Here is a 22,966-nt window from a genome sequence, read left to right as displayed (position 1 = left end):
GTTTACTCACTTGAGATGAACGCAGAAAATTCGCGATACCTCAAAAGATATGATGTTACATTTTAAATATTTTTAACTGATTATGTTAAAGTTTGCATGTACAAGGAACGTCTTTTCCCTACTTTCAGTACAATAGTAACAACGCGGATTAAAGCAGACAATTACTCGTGTTAAACAGGTATTTATCAGACAGATCTTACCATTTTACCGTCTTTGCACCTAATAGTTAGAAAGGTGGGTGAATAAAACTAAAGCACGCCTGTGTAACAGGTTTCTGTGAAGTTGTTAAACACGTTTTCTGTTATTATGGTAAAATATTCATGCTTTTCTTTCAGATATTTATATATACAAAGATAACATGTTAATTTAATCTTTTTTCTACATGGATGCTTGCATAGTGTGTTTTATACATACGCTAAATGTAGTTGTTAGTATTTCATTGAATACGTAAATGCGAACAGTTTCTTTTGGGTTCTATTAATAGCATTTCATACTTAGCTTTTATATTAATCGTTCTCAAGATTCCTTGAAGGTAATAACAATAATAACCACCTAGCATACAGGTAAAATTAACTGGAGCAAGGCCAAGATTTTAGAGAACAGAAAGAACATTTGCTGGCATGCGGCAACATTATTGGCAGCACGCGCACTGTGAAGATTTCTAATTAACAGAAGTCGCGTAGTCTCGGACGTTCCAATACGAGAGAGAAATAACGGAATTATTCCGCATAAACCACAGAGATGTTATCGGTCGGGGCGTTCGGGAAATACCGTGTCTAAATGAGCTACAGCTGTGTTTTGATAGAATCAAAAGGTGAAAATGTGATTATTATTGCATATTAATATTGGTGCCTATTTTCCGGTTTATTGTTTACAGGATTGTTAATTGGAGTTATGTTTTTGCAGATAGGTAATAGCAAAGGGGAATTAGTTCATATTCGTTCGGACGTCAGCGCGTAAGGATTATAGTTTGTCGAAAAAAATGTGACTTTAGTTGTATGGAATAAATTCGTCATGTGTTGTTGCAAAAGGTGTAAATGGAATAATGGAATAATGTCCCGACACTGCTCTTAGCCTTCAGATAAATTTATTGTACCAAAAATGCTGTACTGCCTTGAGTCTTATCAGTTTGTGCAAAATGATTATAGATTTTAAAAATTCGTATTCTTCAGGCAGATATAATTTGTATCTTTATAAAGTGCTTTTTATGCAATTCGTTAATTAAATTGTGGATTTTGGATTTTGTTCGACTAGTAGTTCAAGGTCATTGTGTGGAGAAAATTTTGACCTTGACCCAGATATGACGGAGGTAGAGACGGAATTGGACAGTCGCTATGACGATGTAGATGTTGACAGTATTCTTGCGCGCTGCCGGAGACAGGGTCCTATTAAATTTTCCAGGAAGCGGTGTTTATATCAAGGTTCGTACAATAATTTTCTGACTAAATAACAAAAATTACTGTTTGAAAATATTTCAGACTTCTAAAGATGAAGAAGAATCTGTCACAATTTCTGGTACTACAAAATCTTCAAATAATTATATATAACAAGTAATTGTATATAAAAGTCTACACTAATTCTGTACTCTTTAGTATACTATTACAGTGAACATTTAGTATACAACTGTATTGTATACTTCTTTACCATCAGTTGCATAATATTTGCTCTTTCAGTATACTAGTAACAGTATATATTTATTAAACTGTTAACCATCCATTACCAAGTTAAGCTGATAATCGTATCTTGATGGTAGTTTGTTATAGTAAACTTTCAGCTCATTTGCATATCAAGAATTTATTTTATCTAATAATATATTAACCGTATACTACGTACAAATAGCAATTTGTTACCCAGATTTTTTCCTTTCGTTTTTTTTTTTATATCATTTGTGATAAGACACCTGAAGACCTCCGGCAAACAATCTAGATAGATTCATAACAGGAAGGAAATTGAATCCATGGTGATAAATGTTAACGGCATCATTAACTCTGCAACGTAGGCACATAAATTCAAACGAACTACAGTTCTAAAATAAAAGTGTCTTCGTATGAGTAGAAATGGTTCACATATTTTCATTTCTTCAAATGTAACAATATATTTTCTTCAAACAGTACCAAATCTGCGTGTAGCATGCGCAAGTCCTTCGATCACGTAAAATGCATGTATGGAACATAAAATTCCCGACCATAAATATCAAATAATTGTATGAGACTTCCGTAAAAAATGACTGTGAAACATGTATATCTATCTCGTAAAGAGCGTCTTCTGATACGATACCATACATTCCGTTGATAAACGTCATCAAATGTTTTATGACGTCCAACATACACTACTTTATGTACTACAAGCAACTTACTATATTTGTTCAAACAGTTAAAAATGTAACGCAGTTTTGAAAATGAAATCTTACAGTAAACTAGTCTTGCCACTAGACTGAACAATTTATAAAATTTCAATGGACTTTTTAGGAGTCCGGAAACGACTGTAAGGTTATCATAGACTGTTTCAATTCACCGAGCAAAAACAACAGAAACTACATTAGAGTCTTGTCTATGCTTATACTTTTATTAGTAGGTGATATATTCATACATACAGCTTTCATACACCAAAACTTTCCTACATATATATAACGTTATATAACGTTTAGTTTTCGCAGTATAATACATTGTATTTAAATTTCTATTATTCAAACTTGAAATATCTGTTATTAATTCTGTTTAGAAATTTAGATCAAACGATACATAATTCATAGTAATAACTTTGATAACCGACACAGATATGATCAACCAGAAATATCGTTCTTAATCAGCGGATACTTTGATTAACACACAGGTATAATTGTGCTATTGATTATACGTGATACCTTAATCAAAACTGGTAAATGAACACACACTTCCCCGCATAATATTTCAGATGATGTTATCAGAATCAGATGCAACAACTAATTTGTTTGATGTATTGTATTTCTAGTACAAAAAGGGCATGTTTTTTTTTAAAGACATTTACCAAGTGCTGCTTTATCTGAGTATTAAGAGTAGAATTTATACTTTGGAAGCATTGTTAATGTATGAAAGTTGTTCATATTGTGTGCGAAAGATTCTACTTCTGAAGCAAACTGAAAATGCATGATGCCTATGAAACTATTCATATCTATAAAACTACTCATTTTGACTTCAAATTTAGGTATTTAATAAGAAATCAGAGTCAACTTTGATACCAATTTAAGGAACAAAATGATAAATATGAATAAAAAAATCAGATGTTCTAGTTTTTATCTAGCCAATAAACAGTCATAAATTAATTAGAACATTGGTTTACAACGCTGCTTTACCATGACTTCTACATTACATTGAGGGAATGAAATTCTGAATTACAAGATATCGATAATAATCACGTAAATTGTATCTAGTTCTTTCCTGCATATTGTCTTAAGAATATACATGTTTCTGTGATATGAGAACAGTGCTGATGCACGAGATCTGAAGATTAACTATATGCTCGTGTATTTGTAGATTACACTAATTAATCATGAGGGATTGGCATTGTCTTGTATATATCATGACAAAAACAGGATGGTGATCGCTGAGATATCTCTGTGGAGAACTGTTTCTTTCCTGCAGTTTCTTTTATTGGCATATATCTGATATGATGGATACTGCCTGAAAATATTTTATCATTTGCTATTCAATCGTTTGTTTATACGTCTTTTATTCTCACAGGTCTGCATGAAAATGATAATCTTACTTTACGAAAAGAAACATCAACCGATAATAGCCAGATACAGACAACTGAATATGAAAACCCATGTTTATCGTTTTATTTTATTTATAGAGTTAAACATGCGCTCTCTCAGTGCGTTTTTTACATCTATATAACAACGGCATTTTTAAACATATGAATGTAGTATTTTTGTTTGATACACAATTTATAACCTTTTGGTCAGAACGGGTTAAGCATAGCTACTTATCTTTCTAAATTATTGATTTGATTCTAAAAATGCATTATCACCAAACATTTGGAAACATTTTTATCCAGGTATCTGCAGCTCATTCCATGTGCAAGTGGTAACGCTTTAGAGATATGTGTGTGGGATTTTTCAATGTGATTATGAAATATATATGCATTTAAAATAAAACTCAGACATCGTGAAATCAAGCAATATTGCGCATATGTAAAGGAGAATCTTTTATGTTCTATACCAGAAGACTAATTTTACAATAGATAGATACGAGCTTGTGGTTTGTTTCCATTAAACTGTCTGTTAAGCTGACTGAAATATGTTTCTTCTACTGAGTTTTACTCTCCAGGCCAACACCGATATTCATATTGTTATAAAAATCAATCGAAGATCAATGAACGTTAAGATGAAAGTAGTCTATCGCTAATGTTGTTCTTTAAAACGATAGAAAACTTATGATGCCCGTAACAAAGCCATGTTTATTCAGACGCTGATGTGCTTGAATTGAAAGTCAATCAAAGGTTAATTAGCTGTAAGAAACAATCAGCTGACACTCGATAGCTATTATGTCTCCAACATGTAGTGTGAGAGAAATACTGATTTAGTACTGTCCGTCTGTATGTCACAAAGTTTGTCCTCCGGCACCACTGGGTGGTTTTACAACACACTTCACAAGTGTAATCATGTGCATATCATCAACATTTTCCGGTTCGGTGATTTTCAACGGAGCCATGGCCCTTGATTCATCAAAGTTTATGATGTTTTTGCCACTTCTCTTACATTATTGAGCGGTTTTCCACCAAACCTTACAGCAATAAACAGTGCCAAACCCAACTGTGCATATTGTCGGCATGTTCAGGTTCGGTCATTTTCAACTGAGTTATGGCCCTTGATTCTTCAAATTTTATGAAGGTTTGGCCACTTCTCTTACATTATTGGGCAGTTTTCCACCAAACCTTACAGAAGTGAACAGTGCCAAGCCCAGTTGTGCATACTGTGGGCAAATTTAGTTTCGATGATTTTCAGTTGAGTTGTAACCCTTTATTTTGTTGAATTTGATGATGTTTGGCCCTTTCTCTTACATAGTAGAGCAGATTTCCACAAGTACTTACAGGAGTGAGCAGTGCCAAGTCTTATTATGCATTTTATCAACATGTTCCGGTTCAGTGATTTTTCAGGAGAGTTTTTGCCCTTTGTCTGTCATATTTTTCTATATCTGTGTTATTTCTCCCATACCACTCGTTGAAATTCCACAAATCTTGAAGGAGTAACCACTTCGAAACCTTGTTGATTATATCGATGGAATGTTATGGTTCAGTGATTTTGCCTGACCTTCATGACCCTTCACTTGTGGCATTTTACAATGTCTGCTTGGTTAGGGGAGACATATGTTTTTAAGTCTTGTATAACAATTAGTCTAGGATACTAAAATATTTCTTACAGAAAAGTTTAAGAAAGGAGGCAATAAAAAGCATTGATGAACATGATTTGTTAGTTTTAGTTTCTTTCTGTAGACACTGGATAATGTTAATGCCTTAATAAATAAATTTTGAAATTAAAAAATCTTGGGGAGAGGAGAGAGGACAACCTTGGGGAGAGGGAGAGGACAACCTTAAGCTTATAAAGCTTCCTGTCCAATCCTTTATTGTATATTTGTAATCATGTTGTAAATATTGCAAAATAAGATATGTTTAAACCAAAAAATCTTGTAAATATCAAACTCGAGTATTGATGACGTTCATAACTGGAAACTGTTACAACGCCTTTAGAACGTTTGAACGATAAATTTGCCGCAAAATACAAAATATATGTAAATAAGTTTGCACTAAATCATGTGGCCTTTTTTTTCAGAAAATAACAATAGAAACGTTTAATAACATATGCTTTTGTATGAGGACAATAAACTTAATAGCGGTAACCTTTTTGCTATCTTATATTAGATAGTAGTATTAATAATCCCGTTCCAGATATCAATTCTCGAATAAGCAGAACTATTGGCAGTGGTCTATTTGTTGTCTTCTGTACTGTCACAAATATATATACAAGTATCCGCTGGTCTTCTTATTGAAAGCATACATATGTTTATAACATTTTAAACAAACCACCCTTCAGGCAATGGTGATGGTTATACAAAACAGGTTTCAAATTAGTAGAAGAGAGACAGGTTTGTTTTAAAATCTACGAGAATTCGAAATTTTTCATGTGCATTTGAAAAGCTCTGCGGTAGTCGTAAATTCCTATACCAGGCGGTCATTCTCATGTTAGTTAGTTGTCAGTTCCTAGAGAAAAGATGTATAACACTTGTTATGTTTACTGATCATCGAAAACTTAACTGCATTATCCCTTACCCTGCTCAAGTCTTTAATTTATGAAATAAACTATTATTATTATCATCATCTATATTATTATTATCATTATTATTATTATTATTATTATTATTTCTATTCTGTAGAGGAATGAAGCAATTCACAAATCCTCAAGGTATTTAACAATCTAATTTTAATGACACTCGCGCTGCGCGTGTTACAAGTCCACAAAATTGAGAAATGTGCCGACACTTTATCGCAAATTTGTATTTTCTCAGAAGTTGAAGATGTACCCGAAATAACACATACACACACACTTTTTTAAGAGAGTATTATCAAAAGTTCCAGGGAAATTTCTGCAAACTACACGTATAAACTTTTCTCCGACAGCACTGAAAATAAAAACCAGACCTTCAACTTCAAAATTCTTTGAAAATGAACTCGATCATACATTTCATTTTGCTTTTCAAAAACTACGTGTTTTACTTTAATAATTTGAAATGTAATGAAAGGCTCCCTTCAAACAGATTTTGAAGATGAACGTCCATTTTTTGGTACTTTTATACACAAAATGCCGAAAAGTTCTGCCTGTGGTATTACGGAATCAATGTAACTACTGCTTTGTATAAAAGTGAAATCCATGTATTAAGAGAAAGATACTTTACACGTTGTAATTAAATATTGAATTTTCCTTTAACTTAAAGGACATTTTCTAATATAAGTCATGCATAATGCAATTACTGGGTTATGTAACTGGTACAAGCTTTAACAGTCAACTGGCTTTCAATATAAATTTTATCAGGCGAGATCGGTAGTTCCAGAATACTATTTTATTATTTTCTCCTAGGGGAATTATAGACCAACGTTTTTAGAAAAAAATACGATTATTTATCAATAAACTGAACACGATTATTGCTGAGACTGGAAATAATTCGAAACGTCTTTAATGGTTAACTTTTCAACCATTATAATAATACTTTGATAAAGACGACGATGAGGATGATAATTTTTGAGATGATGATATTACTGATAACAGTTAGAATGATAGTTAATACAATATATGTTAACAGTTATAATGATAGCGAATATTATCACTATTATTTTCATTCATTATAAAGATCTATTAATGTTAACATGATATCAATAAGGGTTTAATACATTGTACATGAACACACAACTTTTAACACAACAAGTTTAAATAAATCCCTCAAATGATTTTTTTTTTTTTTACAAAATGTAATATGCACAAACTTTGCAAAATTCAAGTTTTGTCTATTATGATGACCAACTTCAGTTCCTCTCAGCCTTGTATCTTTTAAGGTTAAGTTTTAAAGGACCGCACATTCCTTTTAACTTGAAAAACGTATGAGATTATAAATACAATTTGATACGTTTGTTATAAGCAATGAAATTCGGCTAAAATTTAGCTAAAATACTAGTACGATTTTGTAGTACGTTCTCCTTACTAAAAGACAACAATGTACTTGTTATTAATTATCATGGTACATAAAGTTATGAATAATACAGAAATTCCTGTACAAATAAATGCTCACGGTAACGGTACAAATCAGAATACCAACACCAACTATGCATACATACCCAACAGACATGAGTATGCTAGATGCTCAGATCTCATTTTTGTACACAACACGCGTAATCTTTTCAGAAACGGCCCTTCTGTTATTGGTGTTCATGCCTTTTTCAGTACAGGTAAATGAACAATGTCAGAAACATGTCACTACTTATGTGACATCTAAATAGATCTTTCAGTATGGTGCAATTGTTTTAGCAAAGGCTAAAGTTAGCTTTTGAATCAAACTTCAGTATTAAGAACACTGGGTCTGCTTAGCGAAATACAGTTGTACTTACATATATTCAGCTATATATAGAGGATATTTGTTTGTTTTGAGTGAAAATGGAATAGCCTATATCTCACTGAGAAGTGAGAAAATTTCAAATATCTTCACGAGCGCGTAGCGCGAGTGAAAATGTGAACAATTTCTCACTTGGAGGTAAGATATATTCAATACTCACGAAAAACAAACACATTTTCTTTCTATTTTATGCTCAATTACGTTAAGATGTGCATTTTGCAACAATTTTTAATCTCAGCGCGGGAAACAGACACGAGTAAACAGACATGACGTCAGACGTGTTGTGACGTTAGAAAGACGCACACAACATAAAGTTCCATTTTATTTATTTTTTGCTGCATAAAGTTATGAAATTCTCATTAAGTAAAATAATTTGAATCGAGAAATATACTATAAAGAACAAAGTGCGACTACAATTTTCATCCTGTTTTAACCAAATAATTTAAAATTCGGGGGGGCGGAGCTATATCTCTCGCAGTGTGAAAATATAGATTTCATACTTTCACAGTGTGAGTGATGAGATATAAAAATATTTAACTGATAGAATACAGTATTTCATTAGTTAGCATAAAATAAAAACGTCATAATCGAAGACGGCTGTCGTCTCTAATTATATTTATTATTACCATGTGACCTGCTAATTTGGTTCATTTATAATATATATACCTGTATGTATGGTATGAATAACAGTTTTTTGCTCCGAGAGTAATTTGATAGATGATACCCGAGATCGGGAACGCGCTTTCTCTGATTAAGCTATTTAGTCAAATGTATATGGTAAAACAATATGTTCATCAGAAAATAAAAATCTCAAGTCAGAATACTGTAAATAATATAAACAAGTCCGGCAGATCAAAACTTATCTTACCGAAGCAATCGCAATTGCTCGCACAGAAAGCAATGTAAAAGCTGCCTCAGTAGAATTCGATGACTTCGGTCATTTTCGTTGTTTTTTCAAACAAAAATCCAGTCGTAATACTGATCTGTCGAAACTGGCCTGAATAATACTTAAAAGCTGGACAATCTCCAGTGAATTGTAAATAAACAAGGTTTTATGTCTCGGAAAACTATTCAATGTTTTCTTTGTCGTCTTGAAGCCATATTACATTATTACTGTCTTTGTTCTCCTTCCAGCCCCAGAATTCATCAAAAGACTTCCGGCTACAGAAGAAGTTGAAGAGGGCAGTACCGTCACTTTCGCGTGCAAGGTTGTTGGTTTTCCGGTGCCTACTATCACGTGGTACAAAGATGAAGAAGTTCTTGGTTCAGACGCACGTGCGAAGACAGACTTTGAGGACTCTGGGATACATTCCATCAAAATCAAAGACGTGTCTAAATGCGATGCGGGAATTTATAAAATTCACGCTTCAAATTTAGAAGGTTCGTCCAAAAGTATGCTGTATATATCAGTAAAAGGTAGACTATTTATAGATAATGTTGCCACGTGATTGCTGTGCTTTCAGTGTGATTCGCGCTGCTCCTCCTCGCTGATGTAAGAATCTTAACTGTGAGAAAACTTATGCAATATGCATGCTTATGTTTGTTTGTTTGTTTGTTTGCCCATTGTTTCATTCTATAAATGCGTGTGGAGATAGGTCCGCAAAATGTACTGAGTCTGTCCATAGGGAAGAACACTACCCAAAATTATACTGAACCGGGAAACACGTTATAGGTATTACACCGTCTGTCATTCCATATGTCTGTCAATTCCTTAAGTCCGGTTCGCCTTTCGTCCAGTTAATATACATATTTTGTCTTTTTATAAATGGTTTCTGAAATGTCTTTGTTTTAAGACTTTCATTGCATGATATGGATTTATGGACGTTTCCGGGGTCAACATTCAAGGTCAGTTATTCTAACGTACGCACAGTAATTGTTCAGCCGTCCATAGCTTCCAGTCAAATGGAAGAATGACATGGTCATGTCCAAGAATGGGGATTGTTTATCATCTACAATTTAGTGACAATGTTTTAAACACAAAATTTTAGTTTTAAGGTCATACTTTGAGTTTGATTTCCTTTTATTAAACATTTTTAGTTTAGTATTAGTAGCAGTTTTAATACTGCAGTGAAGATACAAACAATTGTACCTTTCTAGTTGCAGAAATATCCTCAAAGAGAAAATTCTGCGTAATATTATTATATTAACACTTTTATATTAATTTCTGTGTGCTGAATATATTTCAGTCATGACCCTCTTAAAACATTTGTTTTGATATTCCATAAATACATAAAAAAACGGTGTTCCAGTAAGATTTCCGTCATATATTAAGTTAACATTACGTAAATACATATAACGAGTGTTAACTAGTTAATTGCCAATTGAGTTCACCCAGTGGTTGGCTGTTGAAAACTAATATATACACCATTGTATATGACTTGCGTTTCAGCTATGTCCTTGGCAATTTGCATATTTTGCAGTTCCTAATAGAGAGACGATAATGTCAAGGTCAAATAACATTTCTCTGACAGCTGATCTAAAGTTTTTGTTAAAGTCGATGTTCCTTATAGGGCTTTAGTATGCAAATGTAATTACTTTCCTTTAAAACGCTCCTTGGAGACATTTTAGTACAGGATGTCTGGAATGAGATCTTTGTCTGAGAGCATAAATATAGAAAGTGTTCATTTTGGATCGACCTAAACTTGTCATTTTTGAATAATTCAGTTTGATAAGAAGATGGGTTCAGTTTACGGTTTTCATTTACATATTTTTCATCACGAGTGAAAACAAACTTGCAAGACAAGTTACCTAGAATAGGTAACAGTAGACAAAGCGGAATTGTTTAATAAGAAAATACTGTGAAATCATTTTACTTCGTTGATATCAGTTTTGGGTGTAAAATGAAAAGGACGTTAGCTTGTTTGTTGAGATAGAACTTAAGGAATTAATGCAACCATAAAGTCCCCGAAATCTCCCATGAATACATAAAATTTTACGGTTGCAATTTCCGTTTAATGTCCATTATGTCCTTGTCTGGATGACACAAAGTCTCATTTATATCCTCTGGTACGAATTCATATTACAGACAAATTCTTAAACATCGACAGTTTTTGTTTGTTTTGTTTGTATTTTAAACCGCGAGATCACAGTTTAGGTCATACGGTGCCTTTCTAGCTTAAACGGTGGAAGAGGACCCCAAGTGTTTCATGTATCAGCGGGCACCTGGCTGAAACCCCCGGCCGTTTCCCGCTAGCCAACTGGATGGTTTTTACTTTCTAACAGCGACTTGAGCGGAGTTTAAAACTATACGAGTGTCATATCACTGGCAGCTTTAAACATACGAGGTCGATTTTAATACGATAGTCTGATTGCCGGCAAGATAATAATCGTTTTGATTCCTGATATCTTTTTCTTAATTTCGATTTCTTACTTTTACCAATCTCAGCAAAATTCTGTCTGTTTTGTTTAATTATGTTTAGAGACAAGACGTTATTTATAGATTGAATAGCGGGATAAGATATTTTCCAGGCTACAGAAGAAATTCTGATTATGGACTTATACTTCAGCATAAACAATACGGTAGAATTTTAAATTAATAGTGTAAAATTTGGCAAAAACGTACAGATTCAGACGCGTTAGTACAATATATGACTTACTCTCTTATAACGATCAACAAAAAACAACTCGTTTTTCCCAGGATTCCATCAGGATTAAGGTATCATGGAATACCGCCTGGCCATGGAGTGTCTCATGGTGTCGTTTGCAATACAGAAAGATTACATGTGTGTATACTTCAAAAATAAGGAATAAAAAAAGTTAACATATTTTGAAAGCATTAGATCCATTGAGTTAATTGTGATAGAACACTAGTGATGTTTCTGTCTTGAACAGTCTGCCACAAAATGTTAGGGATGCCACAACCATGTATTCATTTAAACGTAAGGTTAAGGAACATTTTTTAAGCTTAATATGACTTTTAGTTAGATTGCATTATAGATAGATTTTTGCATTGTGTATTTTTACTAGTCAATCATTTTTTATACTAGTCAATCATTTTTAAGCATAGGATTTTTATACAAACTTATCTTCGGGCATTTTTCTGTGATTATTTTTTTTACTGTGATAAATTATTCTTCCTATGTCATACAATACTATATCTTAAGGACCACAATGGAAATAAGAGTTTATTTTAACTCTTTTTTGTGTAATCCTTAACATATAATGTTGATTGACATGGCTATATTAATTCATACATGTTTGTTTATTGTTTGATTGTATGTTTTAATTATAAGTCGCCATGTAAATTGTACATTTTATGTTGAAATAAATCTATCTATCTATCTATGACTACATACATGAATAAGTCGTTGTAAAATCACAGCACCTTACAGTAGAAGCTTTTGTTCGAGCATTTATTAAGGGGTAAAAATGACGCTCACTTTATTTTGAACTTACAATATCTAAGAAGAAGAAGACTTTTCGTAAAATCTTTCGTAAGAAATACTTTACAGAATTGTTTACAGAGTTCTTATTCCTTATAATTGGTAAAGAAGGTTGGGAATGTAAAAGTACGAAACCTCTAACCTACCTCTGATAACATTGTCAAAATCTTTCATATTACAAATCATACATTTTTAAAATTTCTCTCGTATCTAGAAATAAATAAAAGAAAGATTGATAATTTCAGCAAAATCGAGTGATGTAATGATATCATTTTATTTATTCTACGACCGCAACCAATTAAAAAAATCACAAGAATGAACACAGATCGTTCGATTTACAAACGAGCAAAGCCTGTTTTAAGGCAAGACATGATTGACAAAAATAAAATAACTTCTTTATCCTGTCAAATACTACTTTTTATGCGTTTTTATGACTTAGAAAATTCGATTAGTATAATAATGTAGCTTTTGTTAACAAAACATCGACACCAATTAGAAGTAAGTCTGTATATTGCAAATGTCAATCATATTTTGAGATTTTTTCACAATGCAAAATATACACCTATCTAACAAGATTAATATTTATTTTATGCTAACTAATGAAATACTGTATTCTATCAGTTAAATATTTTTATATCTCATCACTCACACTGTGAAAAAATGAAATCTATATTTTCACACTGTGAGAGATATTTATCCTGTCACTTGCAGTATTTTCGACCCGATATCAGGGTGCCGTATATCTTTCTTGATATACCGTCAGTTGATCATGTGACCAGTGATATACGGTCAGTTGATCATGTGACCTTATGGTCGATATTGTTGTCATAAGAAATTTTGCAACGAAACCATCATCATTGTGTTGGAAATGTCCGAACTTAGAAAATGAGTGGTCAAATAATGAGTTTTTATTCAAAAACGAAGAAGTTATTGCGATTTTGCCGGTAATCACGTCATAATATAAAGTGACGTCATTACGAATATGACGTCATTAAAGCGGTTGTCGCACACTTATTTTTGTAAAATAAATTGCCAAATATCGGAAAATGAAGTAATGACAAGATAAATAGAATAATAGGTTAGTGCCTAAGATGGAGAAAGTTTATCTGGCTCGGCTCCGGACGTTATCAGGTTCGCCTTCGGCTCACCCGATAACCTCCTCCACCTCGCCAGATAAACTTTCTCATCTACGGCACTAACCTATTATTCTCTATAGCTCCGCTCCCTCATACATTGTGTATGAATTTTAAATTATTTGCTTAAAACAGGATGAATATCGTAGTCGCACTTTGTTCTTTATAGTATATTTCTCGATTCAAATTATTCTACTTAATGAGAATTTCATAACGTTATGCAGCAAAAAATAAAATAAAATGGAACTTTATGTTGTGTGCGTCTTTCTAGCGTCACAACACGTCTGACGTCATGTGTGTTTACGCGCGTCTGTTTCCCGCGCTGAGATTAAAAATTGTTGCAAAATGCACATCTCAACGTAATTAAGCATAAAATAGAAAGAAAATTTGTTTTTCGTGAGTATTGAATATATCTCACCTCGAAGTGAGAAAATGTTCACATATTCACTCGCGCTACGCGCTCGTGAAAATATTTGAAATTTTCTCACTTCTCAGTGTGATATATTCCATATTCACTCAAAACAAACAAATATCCTCTATATATTTCAACTGGTAGAAATTTACCGTCAGTTGTCTCAATACAAATTCAGCTGTTTCACCATCTTTCAATTGCTGATTGAATTTGTGCTCAATACATTTTTTGTTTGTTGCCAAACAAGGCATAGCTTTACATTCAATATCTGTTTGGCGGATCAAATCTGATTAAATAAGATAGGGTGCGTTTTAAAAGCAATCCAAGACTTTATTTGTATAACAATTTGATGTGACAGTTGGTTTGTGTTTTCATTTGCCGAATAAGTGTATTTGTGTACATGATATAAGCTTTTCTAATGTGTACTAGATATACCTAAATAGTGGCTTACGTTACAATAGGTCATGACAGCACGCATTTAAAGTTTTATTTGCATCGAATATATGTAAAAAGGCATAAAATTTCCTTAAAATAGATTTATATTATATTAATTTCATTGAAGATAGCCTTTGCCTGGTAAAATTAGATTATCCTCTCTCATCTCCTTGATAAATCAATCCTATGCATTAGAAATTAGAATATTTAAGAAATAATTTATAGCAAAAGAGTGTTTTAACACTATTTATGCACGTTGGGCGGTTATACGTCGGGCGTAATAATTTCACGAGGGCGCAACCCTCGTGAAATTATTTGAACGACGTATTACCGCCCGAGTTTATAAATAGTGTTAAAACAAGGTTTTGGTATAAATTATTTCGATTCTAATATGCCCTTAATGTAAAACAGTAGATAAAACATAGTAGTGCTCTTTCTTGGTCGCAGCAAAAACATTGACATCACCGCACGTTAACGTAAGTGTTTTAACAGAGAAAAGCATATTAGAATTAATTATGAAAGCTGTATCGGAAAACTGTCTTACTTTTGTTAATAGATCTATACTAGTAAATGTTTTGCCAAATCCAGTCACTTGATGTCTCAGTAAGGACCTAGACCGATGTGATATAATTATTTTGTCTGCTAATGACAACAAAACTTGTGATAAATTAACAAGTATTATATTGCAGCTAATGTGCAGACAAACAAATGATATGGAAGGTGTCCTATGTGGCTGAAGCTGGTCTTCATAATATTACATGTTACCCGACAAAAATATCAGCACCAGTCCAATATAGCTAAAGTAGACCAGTGTTACAGATTAACATATTTCTTCCCATTCTTTGATTTATTTTGAACATTCGGTACACAGTTTATCACGATTTCCATTTTTACAATAGAAATACATCATTGTACGACAGACAGACAAGCTTTTATTATCTAATAAGAATGTTCATGAATATCAATGCGCCGGGCCATTTTATCAATTATACAATGACAGATATTAAATAATCCCGATCTGTAAGAGTTGCGATTAATGTATATTCTAATTTCTAGACGCTGAAAAAGATTATACTTGGTAATTTCAAGGCCTAGATAACAATTTGTTTCAATTTCTTGAAAGAAAAAAACATAAATGCCAAAAAAAATGGAAGAAATTATTAATCGTACCGAATTACTATTCAATTATCTGTAAATCAAATCATTATTTTCTATCACAAATGAGTTTTTGAAGAAGTTTTACGGTATTAGATTCGTAATGACAATTGGCAAATCCCATATTCTCCATATGTGATTTTGGTATATTCCGTTTAATACGGAAAGTCATGCGCTTAGAACTGTATAAAAATATATATTTACGTCCCGAGGAATGCCGAATTGCCTACCACTCTACTACCTTTACGATAGCTTTATTCTGATGATACAAATTCAGGTTTAGCTTTATTATTTATCTTTGACTGTATGGCAGTGCATATATATATATAAATAAATGCACTCATTATAACAGTGTAGTTTTGATTTTCGTTTCTTAATATCATTCTAAGATATTTATTTTAACTAGTTAACTGTGAATGCCCTTATTCTAAGCAATCAGAAATTTGAAACCCCTCGTCCTGGTTCTGAGCGATAACATTCTGGACCGCAGAGCCCTTTAACTTGGTTCAGATGTTGTTCGGTATGATTTTGAACCTGTATTGATAAGTCAGTTGTGACTATATGTTGTGTTATTTTATATCTTGCTGTTGATATGGCTTGTTTTCGCTCCTTCTGAGCATATCTGATTGACCCTGGTAAACATTAAAACTTCTTTTTAATGGATCCCTAATGAACGGGCTAATTAAACATACAATCTGATCTTGAGCGTTTGCCTAAAATGAAGTATGGCAGAAAAATCTAAAGGATACGCTGTCTAGAACTAAAACCTTACTTAGACAGACAAAATGAAGCAACATTTCCGTGGAGCCTTTACGAGAAAAAAGCTATAATTTGCATACAGAAGTCCTGTCTGGAACATCAAACTTAATGCCAACTTAACGTCTACTTGTCTGAGAAATGTAATTCTTCGCCTTGGCATTTCCAACTCTCTAGATAAATCAAGACTGCAAAGTTCACAACAAATGGGTATGAAGAAGAAATTCAAACACACAAATCGAAGACCATGTACTTAAAAGTGTACTGTTTTACATGTAAGTCATGATCAGTACAGTTCTGCACCATTAGCATGGGTGCTTTTCAACTAGTGTTTTCTTTTGATTAAAGTTTGTTTTCTCATTAAAATGAAAAAGGTTGAAGCAGTAGAACAAAACTTTTCATCATTTATCAGATTTCCTTATAAAGGACTACATACTTTTTTCCGTTTCACCCCATTTTCAGAAGGAAAGTGTTGAAAACCTCTGATTTCCCTTTAACTGGGTGGAGCGGGGATAGGGAAGTTACTGCACGTTTACATTTGTATGCATTTAGCCAAGCACGTTTGTCTATTATTGTTTATCTATTTGCATTGTGCATTTTTCGTTTGCAATTGTAAAATGTATTTATTCATCCAATGTCGATGCTTACAGAATGATAATCGTTTCCGCTGCAAGTTATTGGTTTCAGTTATTAAATGAAAAACTGTAATAGCTTCACCATAAACAACCGTAATTAAAGATCGATAGTAAAGCCTTGTTTATTAAAATGCCACAACAATTTACTGAAATTCCAACACTTTATAATATAAGTTTGAAGAACTAGATCAAATTCACTTGATCTTCTGCTAAATGTTAAGCATTCATCTATCACAATGTAATTGTTTCACCTTTGCCCATGATGCCTAAGAAAGCAGCTGTTGCGTGTTTTAACTAAATCTTTAGATAAAAACGCTGGACAGGGACTAGAGTAATATTTATGTAATCAGACAGGACCGTTGTAATCAATTTTATCATTTACTAGACACTTCCTTAATGGAGTACTAGTACAGCTCGGATTCAATATTTAGTTTTTCATAAATGAGATAAAATCATCCGGTTGTTGCGGGTCTCCATGGCCATGTGGTTAAGGTCTCAAACTTCGAATCACTTCCTCTCGTCGCTTCGGGTTTGAGCCCCCGCTGGGGATGTATAATTTTTCACGTGAGGAAGCAACCTAGTTGGTGATTCTTCCCAGCCGTCCACTTGGTGCATGAAATAATGCCTGGAGGCGAACCTGTAGTCCTCCTTCATCGTCAAAAGCTTGAAAGTCACCATATGACCAATGCTTTAATCAATGTGACAGTAATATGATTAAACAATAGGTTATTATTATAAATTAAAAGGTATACACAATGTAATTTTGAACTTTTTTGTTTTTGATGATGTTGGAGGAAGACTACAAGTAGTGCCTTCCCGGGTATTATTCCAGGATCGGGCTAGTACCTTGGTAGAACCACCGACCTTATGTCAGCCAACTTGATGGCTTTCTCACATGAAAGAAATCTACACCCAAGCGATGTTTCGAACACTCAGCGAAAGGGGCACGTGATTCAATGTCAGCGACTTTACCAAACAGCCATCAACGCACCAAAAGTTTATTTGAAACAGGAAACAATTTAATAATAAATACGCTTTTACCTTTTTTCATTGTTAGCATGGAACTAGATTTCATTTCATGGTGGCGAAGATAAATATTACACGGAATTGTTGTTAATATCTAATATGATATGAAATGACAATATACTTGCGATGCAAATCAACTACACTTTTCTAATTTATTCTAATTTTATCTTTTACATAGCAAAATCTAAACGGCGAAATAAAAAGAAAACAAAGAGGTCAGGAAATGTTGTGTCTATACCCCCTTTCCCCGCCATTATTGAACGTGTGGCTGAGGAGCAGAAAGAGACGCTAGAGAATGAACATCAACCCGAGTCACCTTTGACCCCGCTCTACTGTACTATTTCGAGAAAGGCTCCAGTAATGTGGCCAGCCTTTCTAGGGGACTGGGCGTACAACCTAGACGAAGCGCTACAAAGAGGTAAGAAAAGAATGGAATTTGAGAAGCAAATTCATGTAACAACTAGTCTTAAACTAGAGTTTAAAAAGTGACTGTATAGCAGTACGAAGCTTTTGATCTCATAAGGTTTCATCATGTCCGATATTGACGAAGTTTGCAACTTTCGAACATACAAATATTTACTGATTTTACAATTCTCATCGGACATACACTCAAAACATAGAAAGACTTTTAAAAATAAATACGTGAATAAACATAACATGGTACTAGTAACTGCCTATAAGCATGCAGAGAAAAGCAGAAACAACAGACTTCTGAAGGCGTGACACAATGTGTAGATTTCAGGCTTATTATGTTATAATATTCATTTCTCGCGAATCAAATTGGTTGTATGACCTTGCATATGTTGTGTAGTGAAACCAGGCCGGTCTGTATTCTTCTACTGTTTTCTTAGTTCTCATTTTCACCCAGGGACTTTTGATTTCATTTTGTTTCTGCTTCTTTAGTTTTGTTATACATTTAATACTTGATAGTAACTATGTAGTCTTAGACACTGTGGTTAATTTTGTTGAACGTCTAAACTAATATCTATTGCATGATATACACGGTTTCATAATTATACACAAAGACTAGATTCTTCTCAGTTTACTTTTATTTGTTTCGTCTTGTTTACTTTTGAATGTATGCAAATAAATACTAGTACCCTGTATGCGGAATTTTATACACATATACATCAATATTTTTTCTTTATCTGATTAGTTGCACAAATAAAAGTAGCCGACACGTAATGGTATGTACATGCTAAATGTCCATTGATATTTGTACAGTCTCACAAATTGCTTGACGTCATATGAATGTATACATGTATTATATTCTAATACCTGTCAGGTGTTGCCTTGACACAAGCTATTAAACTTCCGGCAGCATGACTTTAAGACTCCCTCACTTTTGGAAAGGAGCAAGTTAATTCGTTATCCGCACAGCTTCGCATAAAAAATGGATGAAGTGTGCCGCCGTTTGATTTTATGTATATTGGTTGCTTCTCAAATATGATTCTGTTTTGAAATATATACAGTATATTACTTTTCGAAGAAGACCCACGTTTTGTGCGACTTTAAGCCATACGTATTAATACGTATTAATTGATAGGGAAGGCAGTATTGTCGAGATGCATCTATGTGTGTCGATCATGTTTAATAACTAATTGCATGCGACTGGAATAATAATCATTCGTATTTGTTGGCACTTCTCATTGAAGCGTGAATATGGTTGTTTTGGTAATTCAGATTTACAAAGTATGTCTTAGAACTGACACATTTGATATTAAAATCCCTTTTCTAATTTTTGTTATGGATACTTAAAGTTGTACTACATTTACATAGTATTAACATTAGTTACATTTAATTAGTGTATCCAAGATTTCTAAACAGTTCAACTCCTTTGAATACAAAGTGAGCACATACTTATTATAGAACAATTTAAATTGATTAGGCACTAAAAGGCTTATTATCGGTATTAGCAAAATACGCGGAGAAGAGGACAAAAATCTATCTTGTCACTGCTTCAGACTAATTTCCATCTTAATGAATTCAGTTTTGCTTTATCAACATATATCTCATTTTAAAGGTGAAATAGAAGAGTTTGATGTTGGGAGTGAAGACGTTTTCGACACAGTAGCGGATGACACAAGTACAGAAAGTCTAACTTTTGTCAGCACGGCCTATGCACAGATGTATGATCCTGCGACAGAACCTAGCAAAAAGTATGCACAAAACAACGTGTGTTTCGGGCTTCCTAATGAAACAGTGTGTGACACGGAAGACATCGTTCACAATTCTTGTACAAATAATAAAGAGAAAGAAACAGTTAGCAATTGTTCTGTACCAAATGAAGTACCGAATGATCATAATGTAACAACAGTTAATCATGAAACTATATCAGCATCAAATGAGACGGTCTGTGATATCTTTAATAATAATGACAAAGAAGTTACACCCACATATGAACGCAATGGTTGGACGCACACAGAGGAGTCACGTGATATGCAAAATACACATCAAACTGAGGTTAAACAAATGTTTTGTGATCCAAATACAATAGCTTCAATATCTGTACATAGGTCTTATGCAAAGGGTGATTCTACTTCTAGTGTCGCGAGAAGAAGCCCTTCTCCATTTTCGAAGTCGCGAAATCTAATGACATGTGCGCACAACGGAACATACGACTTTACTGACACTACTACCTTACAAAATTTGAACAATGAACGTATTTTACATAGAATGAATCAAAAGTCGACTTGTTATCATAGGTGCTGGTGTTTATTCCGGTCAGTTGCAACTGCCACAAACTGGGAAGATTATTTAGCGGAAATTATTCTATTAATTTGCGGAAGTACTTTCCTGGCCTTATGTTTTGACCTCGCTCCAATGACTTTTATTATTGATATCGTCATAGCTATGTTTGTTAAGCTAGTGCTTTCTTTGGTCCTTTATGATATTTAGGGTGGCTAGGTAATCTCAGCGAAATATTATTATGAGGGAGTACCTTGACATTAGTGATAAAACATTTTGTTACAAGCTTTAATTTGGTTTTCATGTTTCCACATTTCGCAGTGAAACATGCATAGGGACTTGAAACAAAATTGTTTTCAGCAAAGAAACATACATCACCGTTATTCTATAACATTATCATAGAAAAATGTTATGCACTTTCTCCAGCAAGACATAATTTGATTGTTGTTATCCTATAGGACGAAATAGTACATACAGAGTAGACATATGGGTGTATTCAACTTATATTAATGGTATGTGTGTAGCCCTCCGAGAAGTTATCAGACATCAGTGTTTGTATTACTTTGTCTGGCTTGTATCATAGCCAATAAAAAAGGGCAATGTGTATATTCGTTGTTGACTTAACAAGGTCTGGTCGATGAGAGAGAGAGAAAGAGAGAGAGAGAAAGAAAGAGTATTTAAGTACCAACACTGCTAGTTTGAAAACTCAAGTACACTCCCTTTTACTTGACATTTTATTTAATGAAATGCCTGAAGAGTTACATTTGATCAGAACCATGACGCTATGATACAAATTTCAAATACACAAAACGTTACATTTTTGTTTTAAAGAAAAGTGTAATACCGCAGATATTAGGACTACTTTAACGTGGTTTCACTTTAGCAACAGTATTAGAGAGAAATATAGGGCTTTATATTCGTAAATGTTTGTTTGATGTGTTATAACTAAAATCGATTTGCCTTTTAATATTGCATTATGTTTGAATAAAAATCAGTGCAAGATTAATATTAATGTTTTCTTCATCCGTCCTTTGATCATATTTCTGATACAAGTTCGCACAAGGAGCTGTCAGGTAAGTGTAAGTTACAGATCCTTTGACATTTTGCTGTCTACTGTTAATTTGAAGGTGGCGTATTGTGCAAGAACAAAGATATAATCCAAAAGTGTTAGTAAGAACAAAGTTTATGGCCTACAAAGACCAATTATTAAACTGACATTTCGTCAAGTAAATTGAATATTGAAAAGGTCAAAATATCATTGAATCATAACAGAAACAGAAGGAAAGAGGAAGAACACAAATAATCAAATAAGAAACATAAATTCTCACGACCAAAAAAGGAGTTTGTTCCTAAAATTCAAACCAGTGGTGTTATTAGTACCATGACAAATTTAAGAAGGGAAAGGTTTTACCCATACCATCAGACAATCACATTTTATATTACGATTATATTGGAAAATAGAGCTTTAATAATGTTTGCAATTTATCTCGAGCCTGTTATTGTATAATACTTTTACTGAAATGTGAAGAATACTGTGGCTGGAGTGAATGTATTTTGATGAGGGAGGATAAAGATAAAAATTGTGATATTGTAGCTTTACCAAAAATTCTCGATCAAAAAAAAAAAATCCCAAAACGTAAAAAGCATTATTTGTGTTTTGCAGAAGAAAGTTTACCTTAATTATTTGAATATTGAATTATTCTTGTCAAAAGCCATACAAAACCAAATATTATGCTCTTCGTAACCAGATATTTCGTGAAATTCTCATTTACCTCGCGGGAGCCAGATATATATTAGTATACAATTCTATAGGTATCTGAAAATTATTTTTACGCAAAAATGTCATTCTTTTAGGAAAGTGCCTATTCAAGATTTTGCCCATGAAAGTTTGTTATAACTTAAATGAAAATTATACAGAATCATGCTGTGTCATTCTGAATGCAGCATTCCTTTCCGCAACAGTCCTGTTCACAACCATGCCTTTATCAAGATATAAGGCACACTTCTGACAAAAGCGAAGATCAATTTTCGGTTAAAACTGTATGTCCTCTTCTGATAGTCCAACTACGTAATATTTTTGCGAGGAAATACCACTTGTTAATTTCGTCTATACATGATGAAATGGATTTGAATGAAATTGATCCGCTTGTATCAACTTTGAAGTTCGATGATTTAAACTAAATGTCGAATGTTAGCACGTCCTTCT

General features: G+C 33.2%; 1 protein-coding gene across 2 annotated transcripts; it reads left to right on the top strand.

Annotated features, from left to right (window-relative positions):
• The first annotated feature begins 623 nt into the window (after positions 1-623).
• On the top strand, positions 624-21,762 carry LOC123540254 (titin-like). 2 transcript variants are annotated; one of them, XM_045325117.2, is made up of 4 exons: positions 624-1,421; positions 9,273-9,518; positions 18,251-18,490; positions 20,096-21,762. In XM_045325117.2, the coding sequence occupies exons 1-4, from the start codon at positions 1,301-1,303 to the stop codon at positions 20,968-20,970; spliced, it is 1,482 nt and encodes a 493-aa protein (XP_045181052.2). In that variant the 5' UTR covers positions 624-1,300; the 3' UTR covers positions 20,971-21,762. The 2 variants fall into 2 exon arrangements, with proteins under 2 accessions (XP_045181052.2, XP_045181051.2); XM_045325116.2 differs by having other exon boundaries at positions 627-1,421; positions 9,273-9,554.
• Positions 21,763-22,966: the final 1,204 nt, after the last annotated feature.

Source organism: Mercenaria mercenaria, chromosome 16 (genome assembly GCF_021730395.1).
Source record: "Mercenaria mercenaria strain notata chromosome 16, MADL_Memer_1, whole genome shotgun sequence".
NCBI classification, from domain to species: domain Eukaryota; kingdom Metazoa; phylum Mollusca; class Bivalvia; order Venerida; family Veneridae; genus Mercenaria; species Mercenaria mercenaria.
The sequence above is the reverse complement of the archived record's forward strand: the minus strand, read 5'-3'. Positions and strand labels throughout refer to the sequence as shown.